This window comes from Nelumbo lutea, chromosome 6 (genome assembly GCF_056320005.1).
Source record: "Nelumbo lutea isolate HS-2025 chromosome 6, American lotus-T2T, whole genome shotgun sequence".
In the NCBI taxonomy this organism is placed as follows: domain Eukaryota; kingdom Viridiplantae; phylum Streptophyta; class Magnoliopsida; order Proteales; family Nelumbonaceae; genus Nelumbo; species Nelumbo lutea.
Window position 1 is genome coordinate 41,069,542 of NC_142689.1, and position 16,822 is coordinate 41,086,363.

At 35.7% G+C, this 16,822-nt stretch overlaps 1 protein-coding gene across 2 annotated transcripts; it reads right to left on the bottom strand.

The window, feature by feature from the left end:
• Window positions 1-453: 453 nt before the first annotated feature.
• LOC148848723 (AT-rich interactive domain-containing protein 2-like) lies at window positions 454-12,809 on the bottom strand. 2 transcript variants are annotated; one of them, XM_088951770.1, is made up of 3 exons: window positions 12,364-12,809; window positions 11,293-12,197; window positions 454-1,733 (listed from the first exon to the last, which is right to left on the bottom strand). In XM_088951770.1, exons 2-3 carry the CDS (start codon window positions 11,986-11,988, stop codon window positions 822-824), a joined length of 1,608 nt encoding a protein of 535 aa, XP_088807896.1. In that variant the 5' UTR covers window positions 11,989-12,197; window positions 12,364-12,809; the 3' UTR covers window positions 454-821. The 2 variants fall into 2 exon arrangements, with proteins under 2 accessions (XP_088807896.1, XP_088807895.1); XM_088951769.1 differs by having other exon boundaries at window positions 11,293-12,809.
• Between the last annotated feature and the right edge of the window lie 4,013 nt (window positions 12,810-16,822).

Sequence of the window (16,822 nt, forward strand, 5' to 3'; positions counted from 1 at the left end):
CTGGTTTTGTTCATTTCTGGAATCTGGATAGAACCTATTTGTTGCCTTTTTCTATTAGTGGATAACTTAGATTTAATAAACAAATTTTCAAGAAAAGGGACATGAGGCTCTCCATATGCCACACAGAGGGCCTAACTAGTATTTAATAGAAATTATAAAATAATACAAATTGCTCATTAATGTTATTTCTTTTATTTTTAAAAGGAGCTCATTACTGTTATATTACTGTAAGCAAATCCCTTCTTCAACTGATTATCATTTTCTTCTGAAATATTGCTCTGATAAAATCAATTATATAGTTACATTTTAATTTGATAACAAAAGCATTATCATATCCCGCATATGGCCAAATGCAAACATAGAGAAAATATGTACCTCTCTGACTAAATGCTTCTGGTTGAGTCAGTTTTGCTGTTTGCTTACCTATGATGAAAATATAAATTGAATGCAATCTGATAGTAATACCTGGATTTGATATTCATCGGTCAGAAATATCCTTAAAAATCAGTGTGCAAGCCCAAAAATGTCTGACACTCTGATCAGCAATAAAAGCCGAAAGTTCAAACAGGTTCCACATGTTTCTGCTTTTTCACTCAGTGAAGTTTTTTCCACCATGAGTGCTGTTCTCATGCAAAATAAACCCACCCATACCCAGGAAAATCTTTAGACCCATCAAAAAAAATCTTGGAAGGCTGTGGTGGATGTTCTTGAACTGGAAGGGTGGAGAGAAAAGCACTCGCAGATCTCCATTGGAAATTGCCCAATGACCAAAACATGTAAAATAAAAAATTTACACTTCTTATCAAAATCTTGGAACCTAGTCAACATGTGTACCCTTCCAAGTCAACACACTGCTTATTTTGAGCACAGAAGACAGATTTAGAGCCTGCTACCTTAAGCGCTTCATGCCCAAAACCATTGCTAACAGATCCAAACTCTGACTCATCGTCATCACTGTCAATGTTGTTTGGAGACACCCGATTCTGGTAACTTCTGCGCCGAAGAAGAAACACATTGAAATAATAACTTACCAAGTCTCTCCTCTTTTTGGTAGGAAAAGATTTAAATGCCTGGTTCCAGAAACATTTATCCAGAGATGGGGGATTTAACCTCACTATGGTCTTAAACCTCTTTTCTTCTTCCTCTGTCCATGAAAGTGAAACTTCCTCCCCCATGTAGTTGAATCTCCAATGGTGGAAAGCTGAACCCAATTCAAGTTTCAGTCTCATTCTTTTCTCTGCAATATGAAATCTGATGCATTCAACTGACCCTGGAAGTTTGCAACCACATGAATGTGATCTACCCTTGCCAATAGGATCTCTTTCAATTATTGAAATGCGTTCACCTAATTCCAATGGCCAAACTCGTTTACCCAACCATTTAGAGTCACTTTCAGAAACTGCACCAGTCCATTCTGGCACTTCGGCTTGAAAGTGTGGACCCACAGGAACCTGCTTCTCAAAGTCATCATCACCATCTAGACCAAGTGCTGCATTTTCAGACAAAGAATCAACTGCAGCAAGCAAACGGTTATTATAGCTATTCTCCAGCACTTTATTGAAAGGATTAAAACCTATGTTCATGTCATTCTTAGTGGCTGATGATGATTTAGAACAAGAGAGTGAGTGAAATTTTTTCACAGAAATTCTTTCACTGCATCTCAATCTCTCTGTAGAATGGTGATCACCACCAATGTGATCCTCATACATGATGGGATGCATCTTCATCTTTTTCTGCAAGTTGGAAACAATATCTACATTATACAATGAACATGAGAAGCAAAAAGCATTTATAGTTGTTGAAAGCTCATAATTTAACAAAGGATATGGCATTAAGCAGAATAGAATGACGAAACAGATTTATGTAGCCAGCCCCATATAGTTAGGATAAGGTTTAGATGATGATATTTATGGTTGTTGAAAAAACTTTAAAAGGAGGGATTGGTATCAAACAGTGCAAAGCACATATACAGACACCAAAGTAAATAAACTTTAAAAGGAGGGATTGGTATCAAACAGTGCAAAGCCCACAACAATGGAAGAATGAGCATCAACAACGTCATACTTGAAACTTGAAAGCAACACAAAATCTTCTCTTTACCTACTCACAATCAAGCAGATAATATGAAGGTATGCTTTGGTATTGGAGCACAGAGCAACCACGAAATGCAAAAATGTCACCATAAGATCCAACTTTTTAGAGTCTTATGTGATAGGTGAATATCACTTAGGTTAAAAGGAAACAACTGTAAGGTCATCAATACTGAATGGGGCATAATGTTGGGCAATGAAGAAACATGTCCAAAAACTGAGTGTCGTAGAAATGTATATGTTAAAGATGGACAGTGGAAAAACTAAAAAGGATAGGATCAGAAATGAAGTCTGTTGTGATAGGTGTGAATGTTATTATGTCAAATTGTGCAGATGACCAGAGGAACAAATCCACAATTGCTCCACCAATGGGACAGACCACTAATTCTTCCATCTCATGGGCATCCTGGACTTTAAAGCTGATAAGGTAGAGATTCTTAGCCAGGCTATGGCACAGGCACATGGCAAAGGAGCACCCCCCCTTGCTTCCTCTTCCTCTTCCCTTGCTAAAGTAGGTAATGCCTCTGCATATAGTGTTACTAGTCCTTTGCATTCCAATTCTTGGATTATTGATAGGGATGGCAACAAAACAGGTTCAGGGAGAGTTTTGTAATTCAAAACCCTACCCATCTCCCTAGGCCTCCCAACCTGTAATGGGTTGGATTTTCAAAATCTAAACCCTCCCCACACATGAAAATGCAAAACCCTCCCAGACCCTACCCTCCCCTCATTTGAGGGTGGGTGGGGTCCGGTTGGCAGGTTGGGTCTAGAACCTGCATATAATTTCTTATCATTTCCTGTTATATATAAGCAAAAAACAAGTAAAATAACATAAAGCATTGAAATTTCCAATTATTTGATTAGCACAAGTAAAATGTACATAAATTATCAATTATCCTTGACTTAAAATTCAAAACATTATTAAATTGAACACCTAATACATTAGTCCGCATGCCTTCCAACAATATGTGGATTGGGGAGGGTTGGGTTTAGCCTAATTCCTTACCTATATAGGTTGTAAAATCCCAAAAACTGTACCAGTCCCAAAATCTGTTTTTCAAGCAAAATAACCTGACCCATTGAGGCAGGTAGGGGCAAGTACCCACCAGGTAGGGTAGAAATTGCCACCCCTAATTATTGACTCAGGGGCTGCTGACCATATGACACATTGCGCTCCTTGTTTACTTCTCAGCTCATGGTTGGTCACAACAAGGGGGAGGTTCAAATGCCACCCCTTCTCAGCTCATGACTCACAGGCTCCTGACGATATGACTCAATTGCCACCCCTCTCCACCATTTCCGGTAAGGGGGAGGTTCAACTCAGCAAGGATCTCTCCTTTAAGTCTATGTTTCATGTTCCTACTTTCACTTATATTTTATCTATTTCGAAGCTTAATAAGAACTTGAACTATAGTATAACATTTTTTCCCATACATTGTGTCTTTCAGGACAGATTGACAAGGAGAAACATTGGGAGCAGTCATGAAGCTGGGGGTCTTTATTACTTCGATGAAGATATTAGTTCAACTCTACTATTACCAAATTCCAATGGTTGTGAGGACAAGGAGTCAATAACTAGGGTGCATCTGTGGCATGCTAGACTAGGTCATATGTCTTTTCCTTTGTTAAAAGAGTTGTTTCCAGAATTATTTTAGTCAATCTCAAGTCAAAGTTCAGTTTGTGAAGTCTGTCAGATGTCAAAATAATGTAGAACTACTTATACTATTTTAGATAATGAAACATGTGCTCCTTTTAATTTAGTTCACTCTGATGCTTGGGACCAACCCTTCACCCTTTGTTTCTTTGGATGGCTATCAGTATTATATTAGCTTTTTTTTTGTGAAGAATCAAGAAAGAAAAAAAAATTATTAAAAGAAAAGTTACATCCTATCACATTGGTTGTCTAGATGACACACCAACAACATCAAGTACATACTTCAATTACATGTCCAGAACAACTATGATATTATTAGCTTTTATTAATCACTTTTCCAAATGCTTGCTAAAAAATCGTACAGAAGTACCAAGAACAACTATGATATTCTACAAAATGATTGAAACTCAATTTGGCAAGAAAATAAAACAGTATTCATTGGATAATGCAGCAGAATACTTCAAGAGTCCATTGAATGTGCTCTTGGAAGATTTTAGTACTGTCAGTGTTTTAAAAGCGCAAGGTGCAAAAGAGACGTAGGGGTCAATTTGCGCCTGAGGCACAAGGCGCAAGGCGAGGCGTGTCTTTTTGAAGCAAGGTGCAAAAATCAAAAAATGCTAAAAATCAAAAAAATAAAAAAAAAACATTAAACATAATATTAATAAAAAATATAAACTTTAAATTTTAAAATAAATGTTTTAAAAAACTATTATCTAAAATAAAAATACATAAACATAACACGTAAAGCATATTCAAATCAATGTTTTAAAACACAGAGGCATGACGTGAAACGTTCCACTACCTAGAAGCGTGAGGCATAGTTCAGAACGCAAGAGGTGTAAGCCTCCTTAAGAGGAGGGGGATTAGGAGGAGGAAGGAAGAGCAAGGGAGGACCTCATTTTTCTTTATTTTTAATAAAAATCTTTTATATTAAGAAGAATAAAGATTCATAACATTAGTTGAAAGAGAGTGGGTCAAAAACACAAACTGGGCTGCATCGAAAAGGGGGTGGAGGGGTCTGGGTGTCAAAGCCCCCCCAACCAAAGGGGCAGAGGGCAAACCACTTTCTTTCCCCTTATCTTTTCTTCTCTTCCCTTTCCTTTCCTTTTATTTCTTTTTTCTTTTTTTTTTTTTGTCTTTTTATATAAGATGTGCATGAGGCGCATGAGGTGTACGCCTCTAGCACGCCTCATGAAGAAAGCGCATGAGGCATACGCCTCTAGCACGTCTCATGAAAAAAGCACATCAGGCATATGCATCAGATGTGTCAATGCCTCTGGCATACACCTCAGGGCATTTGGGAGTGCCTCGCCTAGAGGCACGCCTCCAAGCATACGCCTCCCACGCCTTTTAAAACACTGATTCAAATGTGAATTTAAAAATAAAATCAAACATATAAAACTTTTTCAAGCATGTAAAGCCCACAATCTCTTTTTTTCCTCAACTGCATTACTTAAAGTAGCTAATGTGATATAAAACATATTACATTCCTGATTCTACGAGCCACCTTTGTGCCACACCCCTCGAGGCAAGTCCGAACAAGTCCATGTTAGGGTCTTAAATTCTTAGTCTTCACACAAAAAAAAATAGTGATTTTATAATTGTAATTTCTTTTTAAGAAGATATTTTAGTAGGATGAATGAATGAACAGCATTACCAAATAGGGGGCTCTCAAAGCCTCGGTAAGTGAGTAAAGCAAGCGAAAATGCAGAACTTTAAAACGCCTTAGCCCAGCCATTAAGGTCAAAGGAAAAGAAAAAAAAAAAGAATTTTAAAAAGGTGCACGCCTAGGCTGAGGCGCACGCCTAGGCGCACCAAGCGTGCACCTTTTGAAAGGGTTGCGCCTAGGACCTAGGCAAGGCGCCTACCCTAAAATGCACATCGCCTGTGCGCCAGGCGCGCCTTTTAAATAACTAAGTACTCTATATTAATCTCTGTGTGCCTATACTCAACAAAATGGATTAATGGAGTTGCTAAGCGCAATAATAGGCATTTATAGAGTCTACTTGGGCATTGTTATTTCAGCATCAAGTTTCCAAGTCTTATTAGTCTCAAGCAATTCTTACTACATCTTTTTTGATAAACCAAATGCCATCTAGGGTTTTGTGCATGAAAACTCCATTATGTCTTGTGTTCTACACAAACTGACTTTCCCCTACCTCCTAAAGTCTTTGGATGTGTCTGTTTCATTCATGTCAAGGCTCCTAAACAATCTAAGTTGGATCCTAGGGCTATTAGTAGTGTTTTCCTTGGGTATTCTTCTACACAAAAAGGCTACAAGTGTTATGATCCCATGTCTAAAAAAAAAAAAAATTATCACCAAGGATGTTTTCTTTGAGTCTCAATCCTTCTTTCAATCTCCAAGAATCCTCTTCAGGGGGAGACCAATAGGATGGTGGAAAAGGATTCTTCCTCACCTTCTTTTGTTCCTTTCCTTGCTCCTAGTCCTCCACCTTCTTCCCTTGACTCTCCTAGCTCTGGCCCTTCATATGAACCTATTGAGACCCTAGTTGAATCCACAATTGGTGCAAATGATGGTGGTACTAATGCAACTCTCCAAAAGCATTTAGAACTAAATACATACAAGAAAAGAATAAAGGATCTCCATCTTGTGATGACAACCAACCAAACTCCAACCAATCTAATCCTACTAATCCAAGTTACTCCTTCCCTATTGTTTCTCTTTCTGTTTCTAACTTGATTATTCTCATTGCTCTTAAAAAGCCTATTCCTTCATGTACCACTTGCCATCCCATTGCTAAGTTTGTGTCTTATTCTATCTTGTCCCCTAGCTACCATTCCTTTGTTTTTGCTCTTTCTTTTGTCCATATTCCTTCTAGGTACTTTGAAGTTGTTACAAATCCAAGATGGAGGGAGGCAATGAATGACGAGATGGAGGCTTTATTGAAAGCCAAAATGTGGGAACTAGTGGATCTACCAAAGGGGAAGAGTGTTGTGGGATGTAAGTTGGTCTTTAATGTGAAGCATAGGGTAGATGGTTCAGTGGAAAGGTACAAAGCAGAGCTTGTAGCAAAAGTTTACCCAAAAGGAAGGGATAGATTATAAGGAGACATTTGCTCGAGCTACCAAGCTCAATATCATTTGTGTTTTACTATCCTTAGCAACTAATTATTCATGAGAACTACACCAATTAGATGTAAAGAATGTTTTTCTAAATGAGTACTTGGCATATTGTTATATCACTAGCGTTTTACTATCCTTGGCATATTGTTATATAACTTTCATTTCTCATTTATCCACATTGGCTCCTCGTTTCATGTAGTCACATGCCTTAACCTCTGAAAACCTTAAACAGTTAAATTTGGCCCGTTTGGCTTCGTAGAATAGGTGTCTAGAATTGGAATCAGAATGGCCCATTTTGGTTCCAACCATTTGTTTGGTAAAATGGGATTTTGATTCCCAACCTTGGCGTAATGGGACTCCCCTATATGGGGGAGTGGCCATCCAAGCTCCCTGCCTAAAGAACTCATGACAAAACCCCCCACTCCCAAACCCTAATATTAATAAAATATCAATAAGATAATAAAATATTATTAAAATAATAGGATAATGATAATATAGTAATAATAAAATAATAAAAAATTAATAAATGATTAACACGTTATAAGAGAAATAGTAATAGAATAATAGTACTATAATAAAATACTAATTAATAATTACAAACAAAGATATTAATTATTAAATATAAAATAATAATAATGTATGAATAAAATATTAATACAATATAATCAAAGTAATAATAAAATAATAATACAATATTAGTAAAACATTAATAAAATAATAGTATTATAATAAAATATTAATAAATTAATAATAAATTGCAAAGATATTATTTATTAAATAATAATAATTAAATACAACTAAAATATTAATATAATATAATTAAAGTAATAATGCAATCTTTGAATCACATTCAATGATCAACCTATCAACACCCATTTCTTCAGCTTTCTCCACCCCATAAACTACTGCTAAGAACTCTGCCATTACAGTCCATTTGGTTCACACAACGTAGATTAGAAAATAGGAATATTATATTCGTGAATATTCCTATTTTCTCATGTTTGCTTCGAGAGATGTGATGCGATGAGATGGGATTAGTATTCTCAAAATAAGGGACGCAATATCTCACAAATAGGTGTGACCCCAGTGAGAAACAAAAGTTGTGCAACGTGTGAAAAAATTTTGTTGAGGGTGGACTGTTCTCACTGCCTACCTCTGCAATGGTCCAAACTCCAACCACCTTATCTTTCATCTCCAACGAGGTTTACGGCCTCCAGTATGTACTCACATCCCCTTTCACGCTATTTAGTGTTTTATTCCACCAAAAATACCCTTCTCTTCCTCCATCAACTTTGATCTTAGATCTCAAACGACAAGGAGACAGGATATTGTCTTCGTCTTCTCCAGCGAAGGTAACTTTTTCTTTGTCTTCTCGGACGGGAAGGAGATAGGATTTCGTTTCACACATCATTCACACTTTTTTTTTTGCATTTTTTATCAAGAATGTGTTTCCTTCCATATGTTTCAGGTGCTTAGCAAACAAGTAGCACGGCTTCGTCTCTAGAGACTAGAGTTCTCATCCTCATCTTCTTCCCATATCTTCTCCATTTGCTAACCCTTTGCTATTGGGTTACCAGATCTAAAACCCTTTTATTTTTTTGTTGCTATAAACCCTTGTTCATTGTATAGATCTACTAAACCAAAAGTGTTTTATATAGATCTAACATCAATTTAATTTTTTCATGATTTATTTGTCCTAACAACATAAACTTCTCTTGCAAATATGCTCTTGGATCTGCCAACTCTCATCAACCAAACGTTGGAAGCAAACTTTGTAGGATAGTGGGTATCAGCAAACATAGTGACCAAAAATGAGAAAATAAAATTTTCCTTTCTCATCCCATCCTTTCACATCCCATCCCTTCTCATCCCACTATTTCTCGACAACCAAGCAGACCATTAGTGAATTCCCTTACCCAATTGGGCCTGAAAACAAGGCCCGAATAGCACCAATTTCATCCCTGACTAACCCTCCAATACCTAAGGGTCCCAGATTTCCCATACTGCTGCCATCAAAATTCAGCTTCATTCATCCCCCTCCAAGTGGAGACCAAACCTCCAAAGTTTTTTGTTTTGTAAGAGAAGATTCAGCTATGGCCACCCAGCTTCTAAAGAAGTCCACCTTGAAATCCAAGAAAAGAGACAAAGTTTTGAGCAAAGTATGTCATTCATTGTACTCATTATCTTCTTTCTCTCCTTTCTCATTTTATTTTTTTTCTCTTTTCTCTTATTTTCCCCACTGCTTCTTGCTGGTTTCTATGTTTCCTGGGTATGATCACAATTGATATTTGATGTGTCTATTAGTTAAAGTTCATTAGAGAAACTCCAAATCATCATTAGTGATAATTTACATGCCCCAATGAACATGCCAAAGCCTTCCCCAAATTCCAAAATTAATCTAAGAAATTTCAATCCCTTTCCCTTGTGCTTTAGGCCCTATTCATTTTTCGGTATATAGCGGGGGCTAAGTTGATCAAACAGGCAATTGACCACAATCCATATGTTCATGTGCTTCTATATTGGGTCCAACGATAAGCCATGATGCCAAAGAGTATCAATTACTCAAGTACCTGATACCCTCCTGGAAGGTGGGTAACTTACCCACATGCCAATAACACGCTCTCCGTCCCACCTCTCTTTACCTAGGTAACGTGTATTGCACAAGAGCACTAGAACCTAACTTACCTAGGTAAGTGAAACCTAGGAAATACTTGCCCAAGTAAACATACTTACCCAAGTAAGTGAAAACGAACGGGGCCTTAAAGGTATTCCTGTGGAACTAAAAGTAGGTCCTCGAATTTATTTTTGGAGTGTTATGCCACCAATTCATGGCAATCAAATTTAAGGAACATTAATGAGACATTAGTAAAAATATTAAGCAATCAATAAGGCCACACAAAATAACAAAAAAGAAAGAAATAAAACCAGCATAAAATAAATAAAGACATTTGATAGATCACACAGTGCCATAAAGAAAGATTCAAAACCTAAAGAACATTTGAGGAAACCATGGAGTAATTCCCCAAAGATATGACTTGATCATGTCTATCAAATACACATGATAAAATCTCTATACCAAATACATCCTCTCACTACCCTAGACAGTTGTGACCAGCATTGGACAGTATCATATTACATGCTAAGAAGACCATTAATAGCAATGAGGTTCAATCGTGCCAAAGGTTCTAAAGAAGTGAAGTTCAAAAGACTATGCACAGAGTTGGTGAAAAAAAAAATCAAGGCAAATCCAATAAAAAATATGCATACTTAAAATGGAGTCATGAAACTTTACTAGTATAACAAACGCAATAAATTGGAACATGACCTCAATGACGATAACAAAGGAAAAACCATTACTTTCGGGTCCATTTACTTTACATCAGTGTTGCATGGGCAACCCACCTTTGGAGGAGACTTGTAAGTCCAAAACATGTCCACAAGTTGACTCATGTCTGGTTCTTCAAAATGCATGTCAGATTAAAGTACAATCTGAATTAGGTGGATTCAACTCTTCAAAATTACAAAATCTCACTTTAATTACCTCTATGTAACAGGATCCAACCATTTAAACTGTCCAATAAGGACTCTAGTACTTGCATTCCCCTAATTTAAACATAACTTTGTCCCATTGTTTATTGGTTCTTCAATAAGTTGGAACATGGCCTCAATGACAATAACAAAGGGGAAACTATTACTTTTGGATCTATTTACTTTACATCAGTGTTGCGTGAGCAACCCACCTTTGGAGGCGATTTGTAAGTCAAAACCATGTCCACAAGTTGACTCATGTCTGGTTCTTCAAAATGCATGTCAGATTGAAGTACAATATGAATTAGGTGGATTCAACTCTCCAAAATTACAAATTCTCACTTTAATTACCTCTATGTAACAGAATCCGACCATTTAAACCGTCTAATAAGGACACTAGTACTTGCATCCCCCTAATTTATACATAACTTATGTCCCATTGTTTATTGGTTTATTTTATTATTGAAATCAAGAAAACCAAAAACAATGGAAAAAAAAGTAGTTTGGTCGCATGGCAAACTGGCAAAAGGTCACGAGTTTAACTTGTCAGTTGTAGATTGTATTTCAACCATTTAAGTCGCTTTGCTTCTAGTTCTATAAATTTTATGAGACTATAAAAATCATATTGTTTATGTAAAGTGTCTATTAATCCTAATTTTTTGGGTTTACCAAAGTCAGACTCTAAAGCATGTCAGATTCCGAATCAGAATCATGGTGATAACAAATCATCTTCAACAAAATTCTGTGATGAAAAGAAATTAAATAAGGCTTACACACCATCCATTCTTTAGAGTTAGATAGCTCATTGCTAGATAGAAAAGAAAAATCAATAAGTATGAGCTAGAATATCATTGAACAGGTAATAAAAATCTGGACCACTTCAGTGTAATTGAATTCCTTGCTTTTGAAAGCACAAAAATGCAGTCTGATATGTACCTGCAGGAGAGACTGTACAATAGTTGAAGGGATAGGCCATCTTAGAAATAATGCTTCTCGTGCCAACAGAGCCTGAACCAAGAACTCCTTACCACTGCAACTTCCCGGTAACATTTCATTAGCAAAATCACCAGGATTCTTTGCAACCTCAGCCACCCAATTCAGCATTTCTGATATTGACTTTCGTTTTCTCTTGCGTGAAAGAGTCTCTTCATTAACAGCATTTCGTTCTAATATCATAACATCGTCATCATCAGCATTGTCATTATCCAACACCATCACACTCCTCACCTCCGGGGTGTTATACGTGTTTTCCGTGACCAACAAAGAAATATTGTTTTCATCTGAATCCAACTTAATGTGATCATCATCCTTCTTCTTTTCCTCTGACGTCTGAGATGGCATACCTCCAAACTCGGTCTCTAACTCCACGGAAAACAAACTTAGATTCCCACCGCAATCAGATAAACCTACCGTAATGCCCTTATCTCTCAAGATTCTTTGTAACCATCGGTCTAACGAATCCAGATACTTAACATAAACCAACTTCACAGAAGACGTGACGCTCGAACCCAAACTGACTTCCTTTGCTACAGAAGTCCACAACCCATTCCTCGATACACAATCGTACCCACCCTTTTGCCTAACGACCCAGAAAAGTTTGAACAAATCCACACACCGCCCATCTCCAAGCATTGCAGGTAAAACGCGAACTTCTTCACCGATAGAGATCTCTCTCAGAAAAACGGAGAGAATCTGGCTAAATAGACATTGGAGCTTATCTTTACCACTATCAGCACCCCCCTTTAGAGAATCATCGAGATCCAAGCAGAACCCATTACTCTGAAGATGTCGAAGGATTTCGACGCAATCCAGAGCAGACCCATCAGTTAAAATCGACCATCCTGCCATGGATTTCGAATTCAAACCCTAAAGAAGCAGAGAAATTCGTTCCTCGCAACCCAACTTTTTATTATTCTTTTACACTTGAAATCAACAATAATGAAGAAGAAATACAGAACGACGAAGCTATTTAGAGAAAGAGATGCAAGAAAGATGAGAAGAAGATACCGATTATTACTCCAGTCTACTGAGAGATACAAAAAAAATGGCGGGAACTGAATGATCTAGGGCAGGAGAGCTATTTTGCACTCTCCGCATTTGATCCCATTTTTGCCCCGCGCCTTATTTCGGGGACTCTCTCCCTCCCTCCTTCCCCTCCTTCCTATTTGCAAATACGCCAAGGAAATGGAGAGGCTTTTTTATGTTTGAACAGATACAGCAACGCTTCAAATTCCAAGTTTGCTAGAGGATGCATCTAGAGAAGGACATGCGTACCAGTAAGTAACCAAAGGGATACCCTTGCTTGACCATTTCTTGCTTTTTTCAATTCTCTGCCTCTTTTCTTTCTTCGATTCGATATCCCTCCCCCCTTGGCCCTTGGGGCAGGATGGGTTTTACAGAGAGATGGTGATGATATAAAAAATCACTTTGGACAATTGGAAAAAGTGTATATTAGGGTTTTCCACAATCACCACTTGCGATTTATACAGTAGGCTTTTGAAACAAACCCTGGTTTACAAACTAGGGAATTGGGTTAGTTAATATTTAAATACGGAGGAAGTGGGTTGATAACATGACGATCTCTTTTTTTTTATTCGGGAAAATTTATGATGCAGAAAAATATATATGATATGAAAAGAATTTTGACCGATTATAACCCACCCTTAATTTTGATAAATAATACTTTATTTGCTATCACGTTAGTAATTTCAGTTTATTGATCACTTATATCATATCGAACCCTTTTTTTTTTGCCCAAAAATTAGGAAGATATCTATTTTCCCACCCCAAGTTCGAAATGTATAGAAAACCAATCTGAATATCATAGGAAATCTCCTAACAAAATTCCTTCTCAATTTCACTTTCCTTTTTGTTGTTTTTCCCTCTGAATCATAACTAATAATCTCTTTGTTTGAAACGCAAGGGTGTTTCTTAATCATTCCCATCTCCCTTAAGAAATCATCTTTTTGAAATCTTACCACCTTGTTTGAAACATCCCCAATCCCCTTTGTCTAATATTCCAAACATCACTCCCTATTTGGAACGAAAAAACAAGTAAATCTTGTAAGTACTTTTGCTTCCATCTCCCTTTCTCTCTGTTTGGGATGAAAAAGCAAGAGCGGAATGGGGGCACCACATTGCAGCAATGGAACAAGTGAAGCTTTTTTCCTTTACTTCTCAAATTTCTCTCATTTTTCACTAGGGATGCAAATAGATTAGATCAGATTCAAATCAGGATATATTTGAATCCAGTCTGACACTATTCATGTTGGATTTGATCTAATTCAAAGATCCAATCAGATCTTATAGGCCTCAATTTGAATTCGAATCCTATCGGTAAGTTGGATCTTTGAATCTGATCTGATCTGAGTTGTTTTCTTTAAAATTTAATAAATCATTAAAAGAAAATAAAATATACCAATTTAAATAAAGAAAAAACAAAAAATACAAGTATTTTTTTTAATTATTTTCATCATATATATACATATTTTTTATAAAAAAATAATATAACAAATTTATAAAAATACAATATAAAGAATATATTTATAAATAAATAAATAAATATCACATATATATGTTATATATAGATATATTTATAAATATATAACATATATCGAATTGGATAGGAATGATCCGAATCCGATCTATTTGAAGATCCAAATATGGGTGATACGAATTCAATCAAATAAGATCGGATCTCGAATCGGATCAGATCATGATTTGATCCATTTGCACCCCTTATTTTTCACCATGAATATCTCATTATTTAATGTTATATGTCATTTCTTCATATTGCAGATGCTTTTGGTTACTCAAACTAATCTCAACTCACCCATGTTGCAAATCAATCCTCTCCTCCAATATCAAGAAAAATACCTTCCCAAGTATACCTTCTTACCTTATTTGAGTCAGTTTTTATACAAAGAATGTCTAACTATTCATTTGAGTTTATTTTCATTTGAGTTGATTTGTTAGCTAAATTATAGTGAAAGGGAACCATTTTCTATGTGCCTCGGTACATTACCAAAACTAAATCCAAGTAGAATTATTATGATGTCGGTCTACCTACGGACCGTTTTTTACCCAAGCCCAACTGAAATGGTTTATTCAATCATTGATTAGTTAACTAATCTTAAATAAATGTAATTAGTGAAAATTTTGAATAATATAAAATAAAATTAAATATTATTATTGATATTTTTAATATTTAATAATTATAAAAATAATTGTGAATGGATCAGGTATGCATCGATTTTCTCATATCCAATTCAAACTAACCATATGACTTAAGTGACATAGCTTTTATATATGCTTCAATTAAACTGAATAGTTATTAATCATTGACTAATAAACTGATTAATTATGAATTAGTGATTAATTACAGAAAATAAATATAGTAAAATTTATTAAGTATTGACTAATTACAATCACATGGGTCGGTTCCTCTCCTTCCCATATGACTTTAATTATTTTCACGATTAATTGTTTTAATAATTTTCAGAGATATATTAAATTGATTATTAATGTTAATAATTATTTAATTATTAATAAATTAGTGTTAATAAATCAAAATTTATTAATATTGATTTATTAATAAAATTTATTTTTTATATATAACTTCTAATTAATATTAGTAATTATTAATTACCATATTACTTTTAACACCACTAAATTTTACTTCTACACATTTATTAAAATTTTGAAACATAATAATTTTAATAATATCGAATATTACTATTTAATAATTATTAAATATTACTGAATTTTATTGTTACAAAATTAAAAAGCTAACAAAATCATTTGAAACTTAATTATTATTAATTTTAATCCCCTAATCCATTTAAAAATAACAAAAGTTAACACTAATTAAAAATCTAGTAAAAGTTAAAATAATTTGATAAAAAATAAAAACTAATGCAACTAGGAATGTCACAATTCTCCTTCTTGGAGTGCGACTTAGGTGGATTGGGCTACGTTGACCCTAAGTGTCAAACCTCAAGCTCAGGCTTGGCCCAAGTCAAGGTCAAGCCCAAGTTTACCAACCCAAACTTGACCTAACACATCTTGGGTTGAGTTTGGGCTTGGGGTGTGTTGACCTTTGTACCCAATTTTTAGGTAAAATAGATTGATAATATGTAGATATGCATGTATATCATAAAATGTTGGGCACGATCAAATTGGTTGGGTTAGGTCAGGCTTGGGTTACTCGAGGCCTCAAAGCCCTCAAGCCAAGCCCAACCCGAGCTTAGGTTAGGCATGAGTTTTTTGGCCTAAGCCCAACCCATGCAAAATCTTTGGTTGAGCTAGACCAAGCTCGGGTTAGACCCACCCAAGCTGCACCTCTAGCTCCTTTTGCTTCAATTTATTTTAACAAAGCTCATGCATTGCATGGGTTTGAAAATTATTACTAAATTTTATTGTTATAAAATTAAAAAAAATAACAAAATAATTTGAAACTTAATTATAATTAATTTTAAATCCCTTAATTCATTTGAAATATAAAAAATTAATACTAAATAAAATTTAGTAAAAGTTAAAACACTCTGATAAAAAATAAAAATTAATACAATTAGGAATTTCACAATGCTCCTTCTTATAGTGCAACTTGAGTGGGTTGGGCTTGGGTTGATCCTAAGTCTCATACCTCAAGCTTAGTTTTGGCCCAACTCAAGGTCAAGCCCAAGTTTACCAACCCTAGCTTAACCAAACACATCTTGGATCAGGCTTGGGCTAGGGCGGGTTGAGCTTTGCAACCCAATTTTTAGGTAGAATAGATTGATGACATGTAGATACGTATATCATAAAATGTTGGGAATATGCTCAAATTGATTGGGTCAGTTGGGCTCAAGCTATTTGAGGGTTCAACCCAAGCCCAACCTGAGTTTAAGTTAGGCTTGAGTTTTTTGGCCTAAACTCAACTTGAAGTTTAAAAATTCAAGTCTAGCTTGGGCAAAATCTTTGGTTGAACTAGGTTTGGCTTAGGTTGGAATCACTCAAGTTGCACCTCTAAGCTCCTTTTGCCTCAATTTCTTTTAACAAAGCCTATGCATCACACAACTCCCCACTAGTACAATATATGTTTGTTTTGTATTTGATCAATATGCAAAACCTTTTGACCTTAATCAAAAAATTCCTTGTTTGTGAGCTCTAGAAAGCTCATTGTCGGCTCAAGCAAAGGAGTCACCACCCATTTTTTAGAAGAAATGGGTCTTCTGTAAGTTCGAGAAAATCCATTTTTGTTTTGAAACATAGTGACTCCATCATCCACTTAAAAAACACTTACCAAGAGACTCTAAACTTGCTAGGATTGGGAGAGGGAACGTGTTAAGCACCTTATCTCCAAACTGAAAATGACAACTCGATATGGAAGTTGTTTAGGCTCTCAACTTCACAAAAATTCAAATTAACAAAGGTGGAATTCTAGAATTTGTGAATAGGACCCCTTCTAGCATCTTTTTATCTCAGT

Coding starts and splice junctions, on each gene's coding strand:
- LOC148848723 (XM_088951769.1), bottom strand. CDS start 12,204: ATGGCAGGATGGTCGATTTTAACTGATGGGTCTGCTCTGGATTGCGTC. Junction 1,734..11,292: donor TTGTACAGTCTCTCCTGCAG/GTACATATCAGA, acceptor TCCAACTTGCAG/AAAAAGATGAAGATGCATCC.